The 11,001-nt window shown below is 57.2% G+C and overlaps 4 protein-coding genes across 4 annotated transcripts; 3 read left to right on the forward strand and 1 right to left on the reverse strand.

Annotated features, from left to right (window-relative positions):
* The first annotated feature begins 25 nt into the window (after positions 1–25).
* On the forward strand, positions 26–1,408 carry KVR01_009746 (uncharacterized protein). The gene has a single exon (XM_044786470.1). The coding sequence runs from the start codon at positions 119–121 to the stop codon at positions 1,262–1,264; it is 1,146 nt and encodes a 381-aa protein (XP_044640994.1). The 5' UTR covers positions 26–118; the 3' UTR covers positions 1,265–1,408.
* Positions 1,409–2,605: 1,197 nt separating this feature from the next.
* Positions 2,606–4,286, forward strand: KVR01_010024 (uncharacterized protein). Its single transcript, XM_044786259.1, has 2 exons — positions 2,606–3,004; positions 3,082–4,286. Exons 1-2 carry the CDS (start codon positions 2,748–2,750, stop codon positions 4,166–4,168), a joined length of 1,344 nt encoding a protein of 447 aa, XP_044641272.1. The 5' UTR covers positions 2,606–2,747; the 3' UTR covers positions 4,169–4,286.
* Positions 4,287–5,362: 1,076 nt separating this feature from the next.
* Positions 5,363–10,993, reverse strand: KVR01_009797 (uncharacterized protein). Its single transcript, XM_044792887.1, has 3 exons — positions 6,285–8,294; positions 6,088–6,194; positions 5,363–6,019 (listed from the first exon to the last, which is right to left on the reverse strand). The coding sequence occupies exons 1-3, from the start codon at positions 7,192–7,194 to the stop codon at positions 5,741–5,743; spliced, it is 1,296 nt and encodes a 431-aa protein (XP_044641045.1). The 5' UTR covers positions 7,195–8,294; the 3' UTR covers positions 5,363–5,740.
* Positions 9,360–10,481, forward strand: KVR01_010040 (uncharacterized protein; the record flags this gene model as incomplete). The annotated part of the gene is made up of 1 exon (XM_044785186.1): positions 9,360–10,481. One exon carries the CDS (start codon positions 9,360–9,362, stop codon positions 10,479–10,481), a length of 1,122 nt encoding a protein of 373 aa, XP_044641288.1.
* Positions 10,994–11,001: the final 8 nt, after the last annotated feature.

Consider the following 11,001-nt stretch of genomic DNA (forward strand, 5'->3'; position numbering starts at 1 on the left):
CGCCTTAAATATTGTCCGCCTCACTTCTCGCTTGACACTTTTCACCCCTGGCTGCTCACACCCGCCATAGTCAACTTAGAACCCGGCTCGCATTCTATTCTAAAGTTCAGCCATCGCCATGTCTCACCTCGCACCAATCCCAGAGCCGCAGACCGAGCTCGGACGATACCGCGTCCTGTCCAGCAATGCAGGCGTCAGAGTCTCTCCTCTTTGCCTTGGGGCAATGTCACTGGGAAAGGCGTGGGGTGCTTTCATGGGAGCTGTAGACGAGGAGGAGGCTTTCAAGATACTGGACGCTTTCGTCGACGCCGGCGGGAATTTCATCGACACGGCAAACAATTACCAGTACGAAGAGTCCGAAACCTATATTGGCAATTGGTCAACGGCCAGGAAGAACCGCGACCTCCTCTTCATAGCGACCAAGTACACCAATGCATTCCGATCACACGCATTAGGGCCCGGCCGCTCTGCTATCTACGGTGGCAACAACAAAAAGTCCCTCTTCTTGTCTGTCGAGGCATCCCTGCGCAAACTGCAGACGACGTACATCGACCTGCTCTACGTTCACTGGTGGGATTGGTCGACCTCCATCGAGGAGCTCATGGACTCACTCCACATCCTGGTGGAGCAGGGCAAGGTCCTGTACCTCGGAGTTTCTGACACGCCCGCTTGGGTCGTCGCCGCGGCCAACACATACGCAAGGGCGCATGGCAAGACGCCCTTCTCGGTATACCAGGGCCGATGGAGCGTCCTAGACCGCGACTTTGAGCGCGACATCCTCCCCATGGCCCGCCACTTCGGCTTGGCCTTGTGCCCCTGGAACGTGATGGGAGGAGGCAGGCTCAAGACCAGGAAGCAGATCGAGGCGCGCCAGTCATCCCAGGAGGGCGGCCGCTTCAAGGAGCAGGACGAGGCCGCCCGCAAGGTGAGCGAGGCGCTAGAGAAGGTGGCGGGCGAGCACGGCGTCGACAGCATCCAGCAGATCGCCCTGGCCTATGTCCTCAGGAAGGCGCGGAATGTGTTCCCGTTGGTTGGGTTCCGCAAGGTCGAGCACCTGCAGGACAGCATCCAGGCACTGAGCATCCGCTTGACCGATGACCAGGTCAGCTACATTGAGCGCCAGAATCCGTTCGACATCGGCTTTCCCCTGAACTTCGTCGGTGATAACCCTAGGGAGACTGGTGGCTACAACGCCTTGGCGGAGTCCCTGCTCGCCGCCAAGTTTACTTTCGAAAGGCCACCCAAGCCAGCTGGTTATGAGTAATTTAAGCTTGGGTCCAGACCCAACCAGAATCCATATTCCCTTGAAAAAGTCCACCTTGGTAGTGACCTAGAGTTCCGCTTGATGTACATGTGTAAACTTCATTCTGTGGAATACACTTGTAAATGAACGCTCTGGAAACCAAAACTCCTATCCCAAAGTAGAAAGAGGGAAGTACTATGCCTCGAGTATCTACAGATCATGAGCTCTTCGCAGGTTCCCATCGTTGGTATGATACGTACTTTATATCATGACACATGCATATCTTCGGGCGTGAACGGAATAGGAGCACTTGAGCGAAATCAGGTAAGACCGCTCAACGCCGCAGTGTTCATGTCGCCCGGGTCGACCCACCGCTCTGACGCGGGGACCAATTGAACGGAGATACTACTGAGAGCGTCCACACTTCAGTGCAACAAAGAATTGGAACAAGGTCATGATGGTGCTTATAAATGACAGTCTATTGAAAGTGATAAGCCTGTTGCATGTTTAACGAGTCACGGCTTACCATTAACACGCGGATAAGGATACAGTATAGAATGTGTACTAGGCTTCGTCATGTCCGACAGCCAGGCGGCGAGACTGGCTAGATCCATGAATGTCGATCAGACAGAGTCTGCCCAGGTGGACTCGAGCTCGAGGGCGGTGCCTGTGACAATACGAAATGTTGTCTTGCGCATGTGCAGCTCTTGCCCATTGCTCCGTTTCTGATTAGGAGTGCTTCCATATACATTGAAAGTCCAACAACTTAGCTGGCTAAGTAATTAGCTTTTGGGGAACTCCATTTCAATCCGCACACAGACACTCGGGTAAGCCGGTTTGACTTGGCATAAGCGATCACAAACCACTCACCTTTGATAAATAATATCTACGTCACGGCCTTGCTCATCTCCACATCCAACCCAGAAACAATTAAATGGTCTTTTGCAAAGACCGTTTCTCTGGCGACTGGTACGTTATTTGGCACGTAATGGTGAGAACAGTGAGTGATGGATCACATGCATAACTTGTACTAGGCGGAAACAACGGCATCAGCTTTGAGACTGTGGCAGCATTGCCGTGGCCAACTAATCTGCACATCACACTGCGGGACGACCCGGAGCCAGCAAACGCGTTCTAGGTTGGTTGGGATTTGCTGCACGTGGACGGTGGTGTTCTTTCTTGGTAGTTGGTTCGGAATGCAATTATTCATCTTGTGTTGTACGCTAGTAATAAACCGTGGAAGCTAGTAAGGAGCAAGCCCGTCAGGTAAATATCTGCTCAATAGATGGGGGCGTGACGAGTGGCGCAGAGGTTTAATAAAAGTCCCCAAAAATCCCCGATCCAAGTAAACGCACCAATTATGCGAACCGGCCCTGACTGCTGGGTTATTCGGCTAAAGCGGACTCTGCAGGCATCGTGACCGACTAGTACGCCCTCCCGGTCCTCGGCCAGCCGAGGTGTGGATTCTCCGCATCATGATGTCCCGAGCCGGCCGTCATTGCCAATGACAAGTGGAGCGGTGGCGCTCATACCATGTGTCGACATGTATTGGCGTCGGGGTCGGCTTCCAGGATTGTGGGACCATGTCGCCGTCGAGCGACTACTTAAGGGCGGCGGCGGCGCCCCGGTGAACGAACGGGTCGTAGCCCAGGCTCGCAATCAGCCCACTCGATACCTGAGGCCGACGAGTGTCAACATGAAGTTCTCATTATGTTGCACAGCCGCAATGGCGGCCCTGACGGCGTCCGCCACCAAGACAAAGTGAGCCCATCCCGACACTGACCGTCAGGCCACGTCTTCCAATGCTCTGCTGCAGACACTGACCCAGACCTCAAAAGGCCATTCTTCTATAAAGGCCACGACCTGTCGTCGCTGGGCACGATGGAGGCGTCAGACAACATCTACGTCGACACGGCACGGGGCAACCAGACCAGGCCAGCTGACGACATCCTGGCAGACGGTGGCATGAACGGCGTGCGTCTCCGGCTTTGGGTCGACCCGGAGGGCGGCACCAACGGCTTCGAGTACACGCTGGCCCTCGCCCAGCGCTTCCAGGCAAAGGGCCAGCGGCTGTACCTGGACTTCCACTTCACAGACAGCTGGGCGGACCCGCAGAAGCAGCCGGTGCCCGCCGCGTGGCCCACGCCCGACCAAGGTGTCGAAGCCCTGGCCGAGACGCTGAGGGCCTACGTCAACGACACGCTGGTGGCGTTCTCCGAGGCGGGGGTCAACTTTGACATCGTCGCCCTGGGCAACGAGGTCCGCCACGGCATCCTCTGGCCCCTGGGCTACGTCGACGTCGACACCGACGACGCTGGCCTCGCCGCCAACTTCACCAACCTCGCGACGCTGTACACGGCGGCCCGCGAGGGCGTCGAGGACGCCAACTCGTGCACCCGCGGCCGCAAGCAACCCCAGATCATGATCCACGTCGACAACGGCTGGAACCTGACCCTGCAGCAGCGGTGGTACGGCGCCCTCGAGGCCAACGGCGTGCGCCGGAGCGCCTGGGACCTGTTCGGCGTCAGCTTCTACCCCTTCTACGGCACCTCGGCCACGCTCGCCAACCTCCGCTCCACCCTGGGCTGGCTGGCACGCCACTACGGGAAACCCGTGCACGTCGCCGAGACGGACTACCCTGCCATCTGCAATGGCCAGTACAACCCGATCCCCGAATCGTCCGAGCCCGAGATCCCCTACGACGTGGGTGGGCAGATCGAGTGGATGCGTGAGGTCATCCAGGTCGTGAGGGAGGTGCCCCGTGGGCTGGGCCACGGCGTCTGGTACTGGGAGCCGGCCTGGCTGAACAACACGTCGCTGGGCAGCGCTTGTGAGGATGCCATACTGTTCCGGCCCGACTATAGCGGGTGGCCAAAGACGGTTGGCTACTCGCGGCCATCTACAGACTTTTATCTGAATGTGTAGATGGGGTGGTTATAATATTATTACATTAGCTACATATGTATTGTCTAATAATTCCGGCCCGGGTTTGACAACTACAGCCTGTTCATCTCGTGGCTTATACATCATCATTCGTACCTGGCTTATTCACCCTATGCTTCTCTGTCATCGGACGACCCGCGAACTACGCGCATGTGCTGTGCTTGGATGAGATAGATAATCCCCCCTCCAGTGATCAAACTGTCGGGTCATCTACAGAGGTTCATCTGAAGAGGGAAAAAGTTAAGGGACATTTGTGTGCGCTGGTCCGGGGCTTCATATAGCTCGGAAGGTAAAATCCCTGACGCCGTGGCGGGAGTTTCGGGCCAGAATCTAAACAAATGTGCTTGGCGCTGACAGGACTTTCTTTAGCAGGACGTTCATTTCTATTTTAATGTGCATACCTACCCATTGATCCTAGACTGACCATCACTCAGCCTTTCGGCCCTTCAGCACTTTTGTCCACATAATGAGTGATTTCATATGTCAAACACTTTCTTGATGTGCTAGGTTCATCAAATTTGCTAATCCTAAGCCCTCAAGTCGCTAAATGTAACATGCATCGCGAAATCTACCCTGACAGTCTCTAGCCTTCGTCTCGTGCTTTAGGTGAAGAAGGTGTAAACCCCAGGCCCAGGTGCGATGTTCCGTTTTCATACCTTGAGCATGGGAGAGTTCTCACAATTACCCTAGAGTACAAGCTATTGCAACATGATGAAGCATCACTTCTTTCATGGTGACTAAATAAACGGGGCTTTATGTTGTGCTTCTTTTGGTCGGAACATAACCGATGAAGACGCGTGCTCGTCGTGGCCGGCTGTTGGAAATAAGTCGCTGCCAGTTCAACCTGTGTTATAATTACAAAGCAAGATATGGCACTGGGCAAAAGTGCCTCCTGGTACACATGACCATTCGCGAGACTCACATTGATACCCCTACCAAGATCCATCAATGATCACTTGCACAAATTCTTAAAAAGCCTCACAAAGGCCAACTGCCTGCTTCATTTCTTCGGTGGGAGTTGCGGCACCTGGTGAGGTATTCTCAGCAACGTGCCAGTAGTAAGGTACTCGTCCAATGTCGGATTTACGGCCTGTTCTCGATCAATTGACAATGTCGATGTACTTTTCGACACTGCTGCTTGGTTGACACAGCCGAAGCGAGCACCATCCGTGAGCATTCAAGTCCAATGTTTCTGTGAATTATGCTTCTAGATGCCTGTTGCCCAACGCGTGCGTTTCCCATGCATTCTTATCTGTGCTCTCATCTTCCAAGGAGTCTCAACTGAACACAACAGCCACCACCAACTTGTTCTCTTATCGTATGACAACGGGCAGCCGTGACACGACGTAGTGCGGTGCGACTTGCTAATGCGATCAGGATACTGCGGTATCTCGTCTCCACAGGCTTGCTGACGGCTTTCACATGTGTGCTCTCAGCCATGGTCACGACGTTTCGCTTTGCGTTCCGCCTCATTCAAGACACCTCTTCTCGTCCCTCTTCTCGTCCCTCTTCTCGTCCCTCTTCTCGTCCCTCTTCTCGTCCCTCTTCTCGTCCCTACGAGACCTCCTCGACCATTTTTCTCGGACCGGCCAATGCAGTAGGGCCGGCGCCACCGGGACGGGAGCCATTGACGAACAGACGGCCGGCAGGGCCCTCCAAGATCTCCTCTGGCACAGACACGCGCTCCCCGTCCTTGGTGCTGACCCACCGGATGAAGATGGGGTTAGGCCTCCTGGACTCGCCCTCACCCAGACCATCTTCGGTGATGACCTGGCCGCCCTTGCGGTTTGTCTTACTGGCTTGCTTCTTGAGGAGCTTGTTGATCGTTTCTTGCTGCAGGAGAGTACCGTGTCAGCGGAAGTTGTCTCGGTCGCTTGAGAGCCTGCTCGGTTGCAACATACCTTGACTTCCTCATTGCGCTTCTCGCTGAGATTACGCCGTCTCCGCGCCATTTCGGCGCGCCGCATGGCCTTCTCCTCCACCGTGAAGACCTTCTTCGCCTGTACCTCTGCATATGGACTTCGATTAGCAACCCGTTTTCTTTGAAGGTCTTGCTTTTTTTTATTTTGGGTGAAGGGGGGGGGGGGGGAGCACGTACCGTTTGACAGAGCTTGATAGTGGCTTTCGTCAAGGTCCTCAAACCTGGCCCTCTGACGCACTGTCATGCGCGTCTTGTTGGGTGCGGCACCATCGTCATCGCTGTCGATGTCCTCGGCCTCCTGGCCTGGCTCGGCGCTCGGCTCCGGCTCGCCCTCGGCATCTTGGTCCTCTTCGATCTCTTCGCCCTCTGCGTCCATGTCTTCGTCATCTTCCTCTCCCTCGGCATCCTCTTCGCCCTCCATCTCCTCGTCACTCTCCAACTCGCTGAGCTCGTCGTCGTCCGAATCATTAAGCGCGGACGCCTGCGCGCTGGCCTTCTTGGGGGTGATATCCTTAGTCTTCTTGCTCTCGGGCGACCGCTTGCTCGGCTTTTGAATCTTGATGGTGGGTGCCGGGGCAGGCGTGGCCATGTCGACGTCGTCCTCGCCCTCTGCGTCCTCATCCTCTTCGCCCTCTGCGTCGAGGTCCATTTCCTCCTCGATCTCCTCGCCCTCGGCGTCCTCGTCGACGTCATTCATCTCCTCGTCCTCATCGTCGTCTTCTGCCACCACGGCGGGCGCCCCAACCTGAATCTCATCCTCGCCTTCCTCATCCTCGTCCTCCTCGTCGCTCTCGGACTCGACCACATAGCTCTTTTTCCCGCCACGAGTAGACCGCTTGGGGGCGGAGTCGTTGTTCACGGAGATGCTGGAACCCTGCTTGCTGCTGGTCGCCTGGCGTAGCTTACTGGAAGGCAGCTTGACAGTCAAGTAGGTGTGGTCCTTGCCTCCCTGTGATCCTCGTGAGACAGAGGCGAGGCCGTCACCGGACCGCCGTGAGCGGGATGATGACATGTTGTCTCTATCGGCCATGTCAGTGATTGCGACGGATGCCTTCTGGGCGGCCGAACGGCGCGGTCTGGAAGCCATGATGAGGGCTGATGATGACAAGCAGACAGGTTGGGGGATGCCTTGATGCCTGACGGCGGCGGCTGATGGGTGCAGGTCAAAGGTGGCAGGGCTTGATGATGAAATGTAATGAAGGGTTGATGAGAAATGATGAGATGTCGCTGAGTGGGAGGCAATAAGGAAAGGGTTGGCGTTGGATTGATTGGATCGGTAAGCAGTGGGGGCCCAGGCTGATTGACGAGCGGCTTGGCCGGTTGTGTTTGAGGTTCAATTAAGCTCCGGTCCGAGGTGGTTCCTGCCTGCTGTCATGTGCGACCAAAGGCAGGTGAGACGCAGTGACACAGAGCTGGAGATGCCGAACACAGCCTGCGGGAGGGATTGTGGAATAGGAAGTACGGAGTAGGCCAAGCCCACCCTATCAAGGGAGGCTCCGGAGATGGCAGGCCAACAGCCACACTTTTGTCCGCGCTAGAAGCAGCCTTCCGACCCCCGCGATCTGTCACCACCCTGATGCCCCAAGGAGTCTGGGAGTGAAGACGAAGGCGGTCCGGGTCAAGCAGACGCCATGCAGCCGGCCGTGATGACGCAGGGAGATGAAATGGTGGATAACACGCCCCAGCCGACACTGACTAACTAGCCTTGTGAGACCATCTGACTGTGGCCGCTGGAGTCTCTGTGGCCTTGCAGGATCGACCGGGCCAATTTCCACGCGGAGTTACGACGAGAGGGTGATGATGGTTTGATCGAGGCGTCTGATTCCCACTGCAGCCAGCCTCTGCGGTGGCGCAACGAACTGCAATACACTGCAATACACTGTACACTGCACTGCACTGCGGTGCGATCGGTGCTGCTGGCCGGGCAGGCGGGCAGGTTGCAGGCAGATAGCGCCAACCTTTGAGTTCAGCCTTACTCTCGTTTGGGGAGGTGAGGCCGTCCCCAATCAATCAGCCCGCCCAGCTGTCGCCTGTGCTCCGGGCGCCGTCGACCCACTTGGTGGCGACAATGTCACTTGGTAGTCAATTGGCAGATGGCAGATGGCAGACGGCAGGCGCAGGTGCGACGTTGTGCCGACGCTGTGCCGTACCTTGCGTACTCATCAGGCCCAACCGGTCTGTGTTGCATCCATTTCCACTCCAAAAGGACCAGGCGCGAGGGAGGTACGTACAGCACAATCATATATAACAGCAAGGGAACGCCTCTTGACTTACAAGCTGCTTGCCCTGCGCGCTCTGCGGGCGGTGGATTGTGGCTGGCTGGGCCAAGACCCCCTGTTTGTCAACCTGAGATGCAAGTCGAGAAGGACCTATCGCTTTGTGCCTTGTCAGACCTTACATCTCCATCTCCATTTGCATTTCCATTTCCAGCCTCTTGTCATGCCCGTTTGACGGAGGTCCTCCCTGCTTGCTGCCAACAAAAGCACTGGTTGCTGGTTGCTTACCGCCTTGGTGGTTGTTGTCCTGGTCCTGAAGCTCGCCGCCCTCTTTCATCAAGGACCAGTTGACGCTTTGTTGGCTCTGGTGGGTTGTGCTGCACTGCACTGCACTGCACTACTACTACCCTTGCGTCAGGCGGGCCTGTGTTACCAACAGGTCAATGTCCGCCAGGCCGTCGGCTTTATTGTGGATAAGGTCCTTTGACAAGCAGCTCCGGGCGGTGGGAATGCGCCTTCTGAGTCGGGTCTGCCGCGATGGATGAGGTCGCCTTGCCGAGCGGGAGCCGGGGCGTGTGAGCAGGCGCTGAGTTCTGAGTTTTCAGAGGCTCGAGCAGGCGCTCCACGAGGGAAGAGGGCCCAGCCTGGACTTGCGGGAGATGCTGCGAGTGTTCGAGTGTTGACAACTTGAATGTCAACCAGAGAAAGAGGTCTGCACCGCCAGCCTGTAGCCTGCGGATTTCAGCCAGCCCGGATCCGCACCCTGGCCTGCTCCCAGGTCCTGACTTTCTTCCCCTGGCCGCCACGAACAGGCGCGCAGCCGCGAACCGCGAACCCAAAACGACGGTCTGTGCGCCTAATCAACGGCCAACCAGGTGCCAACGCTGAGCCGAGGTCCACGGGCTGCCACTGCCGGACCCGGATGACCTCTATCTGCCCTGCACTTCCGCCTCTTCACATTGCCTCTTGTTACCTCCTGATTTCTAGACTCTGGACACCACTGCAAGTCTCGACAACCTACCTAGGTACCTACAACATGGTGGAGCAGGACAAGGAGGGAGGGGGCTCGGGCTCGGGCTCGATCCCGTCATGGCAGCAAGCGGCCTCTAACACTCCCGACCCGGCCCCCGCCACATTGGAGCAGGCCAGGATATTCCTACAGGATGAATCAGTGAGGGACTCGAGCAGGGAGAAGAAGGTCGAATTCCTCAAGTCCAAGGGCTTGGGCGAGGCTAGTATCAACACCTTGTTGGACGAGTCCGATGCCCGCGAAACAGCAACAACACCAACAGCACAAACAACAACAGCGACTACCGCCCATGTACAACACCAGGACACCTCTAATGCGCTCTCAAACCCAGAAATCAAGACAGACCAGCCTCCAATCATCACCTACCCCGAGTTCCTCACCAAGCCTGCCAAACCCCCTCCGTTGATCACCGCCTCCGGCCTCCTCAACTCACTCGGCATAGTCGCCGGCCTCTCCACCTTTGTATACGGCGCTACAAAGTACCTGGTCAGCCCCATGGTTGACACCCTGACCGAGGCTCGCGTCGACTTCCACGACAACGCCAACAAGAACCTGTCGCAGCTGGTCGAGAAGCTGGAGCACGCCGTATCCGAGATCCCCGAGTCTTACCACGCCGCTGGGAAGAAGGCCGCCCTCGCCACAACCACTCACGCCGGGTACACAGACGCAGCCGACGACGACGACGCCAGCAGCTACGACGACCCGACGGAGCTCTTCCACCGCGACATCGGCGTGCAGACCTCGCCGCCCCCGACGCCCGGCGGGCTCCCCTACTCCACAGCAGCCGCCGCCGCCGCCGCGGGCGGCTCCGACAAGCACAGCTCCGCCGTCACGACGCAGCAGCACGCCGACAAGATGGCCAGGCTCATCACATCCATCCGCGACCTCAGCACCGACCTTGCCTCCCAGGCCGATGGCTTCGGCGAGACCAAGAGCGTCCTGGACGACTTCGGCCGCGACCTGCACACCCTGACGTACCCGCCCGAGTCCTTCGGCGTCGGAAGTGGCTACCTGTACGGCACCGCGCGGAATGAGCCCGACGACGAGATCAAGAAGGTCAAGAGCAACATCAGGAGCGTCAAGGGGGTCCTGCTGAGCACCAGGAGCTTCGCCGCTCCGACAAGGTGAGCCTCGGGCGCTGCGCCGGGGAGGGTTGGAAAGGAGCTGCCCGGCATCTCGCGGGAGGGGGAAAGCTTCTTGATTTCGTGGATCCTTTCTGGTGGTAGCTCTCGCCGGCAGGGTCGCAGCGCGGAAAGCAAGGAGGGAGAGTGACCCTCTACGGAAGACCTTAGTGTGAAATCCGTGTTTAGCAAGCCCTACATGGCCAGCGATTTGTATGATGAGTGATGAAAATACTGCACCGAATGATACCCCCTCACTTTCAGCCAAAACCTTGGTCTTTGAGTGGCAGCGAAGCACGCATGAATCATCACCCGTGGGCCGCGCCAGATACTACAGCAGTCGTGGTTGGGTATCAGCTGCGCATTTGCACACCCGAAGAACGTCTGGCAACAAGGTGACAAGGTGTATTACTGTAACCTGGTCGTCAACTGCGGTGCGTGTCTTCCAACGTTTTCCCGCTTTCCCGCTTTCCCGCGTTCCTGCCCCAGTCCGGTTCTCGTACAATAGTTGCTCCGGGGGGAAAGAA

The sequence above is a fragment of the Diaporthe batatas genome, assembly GCF_019321695.1.
Source record: "Diaporthe batatas strain CRI 302-4 chromosome Unknown Contig00012, whole genome shotgun sequence".
Taxonomy (NCBI): Eukaryota; Fungi; Ascomycota; class Sordariomycetes; order Diaporthales; family Diaporthaceae; genus Diaporthe; species Diaporthe batatas.

What these genes read in the sequence shown, in the direction of transcription:
- KVR01_009746 (XM_044786470.1), top strand. Translation starts at nt 119, where the DNA reads ATGTCTCACCTCGCACCAATCCCAGAGCCGCAGACCGAGCTCGGACGA.
- KVR01_010024 (XM_044786259.1), top strand. Translation starts at nt 2,748, where the DNA reads ATGACAAGTGGAGCGGTGGCGCTCATACCATGTGTCGACATGTATTGG. An exon ending in GCGTCCGCCACCAAGACAAA is followed by an intron (nt 3,005 to 3,081) that starts GTGAGCCCATCC and finishes AGACCTCAAAAG; the next exon opens with GCCATTCTTCTATAAAGGCC.
- KVR01_009797 (XM_044792887.1), bottom strand. Translation starts at nt 7,194, where the DNA reads ATGGCTTCCAGACCGCGCCGTTCGGCCGCCCAGAAGGCATCCGTCGCA. An exon ending in CTATCAAGCTCTGTCAAACG is followed by an intron (nt 6,195 to 6,284) that starts GTACGTGCTCCC and finishes GTCCATATGCAG; the next exon opens with AGGTACAGGCGAAGAAGGTC. An exon ending in AGCGCAATGAGGAAGTCAAG is followed by an intron (nt 6,020 to 6,087) that starts GTATGTTGCAAC and finishes ACTCTCCTGCAG; the next exon opens with CAAGAAACGATCAACAAGCT.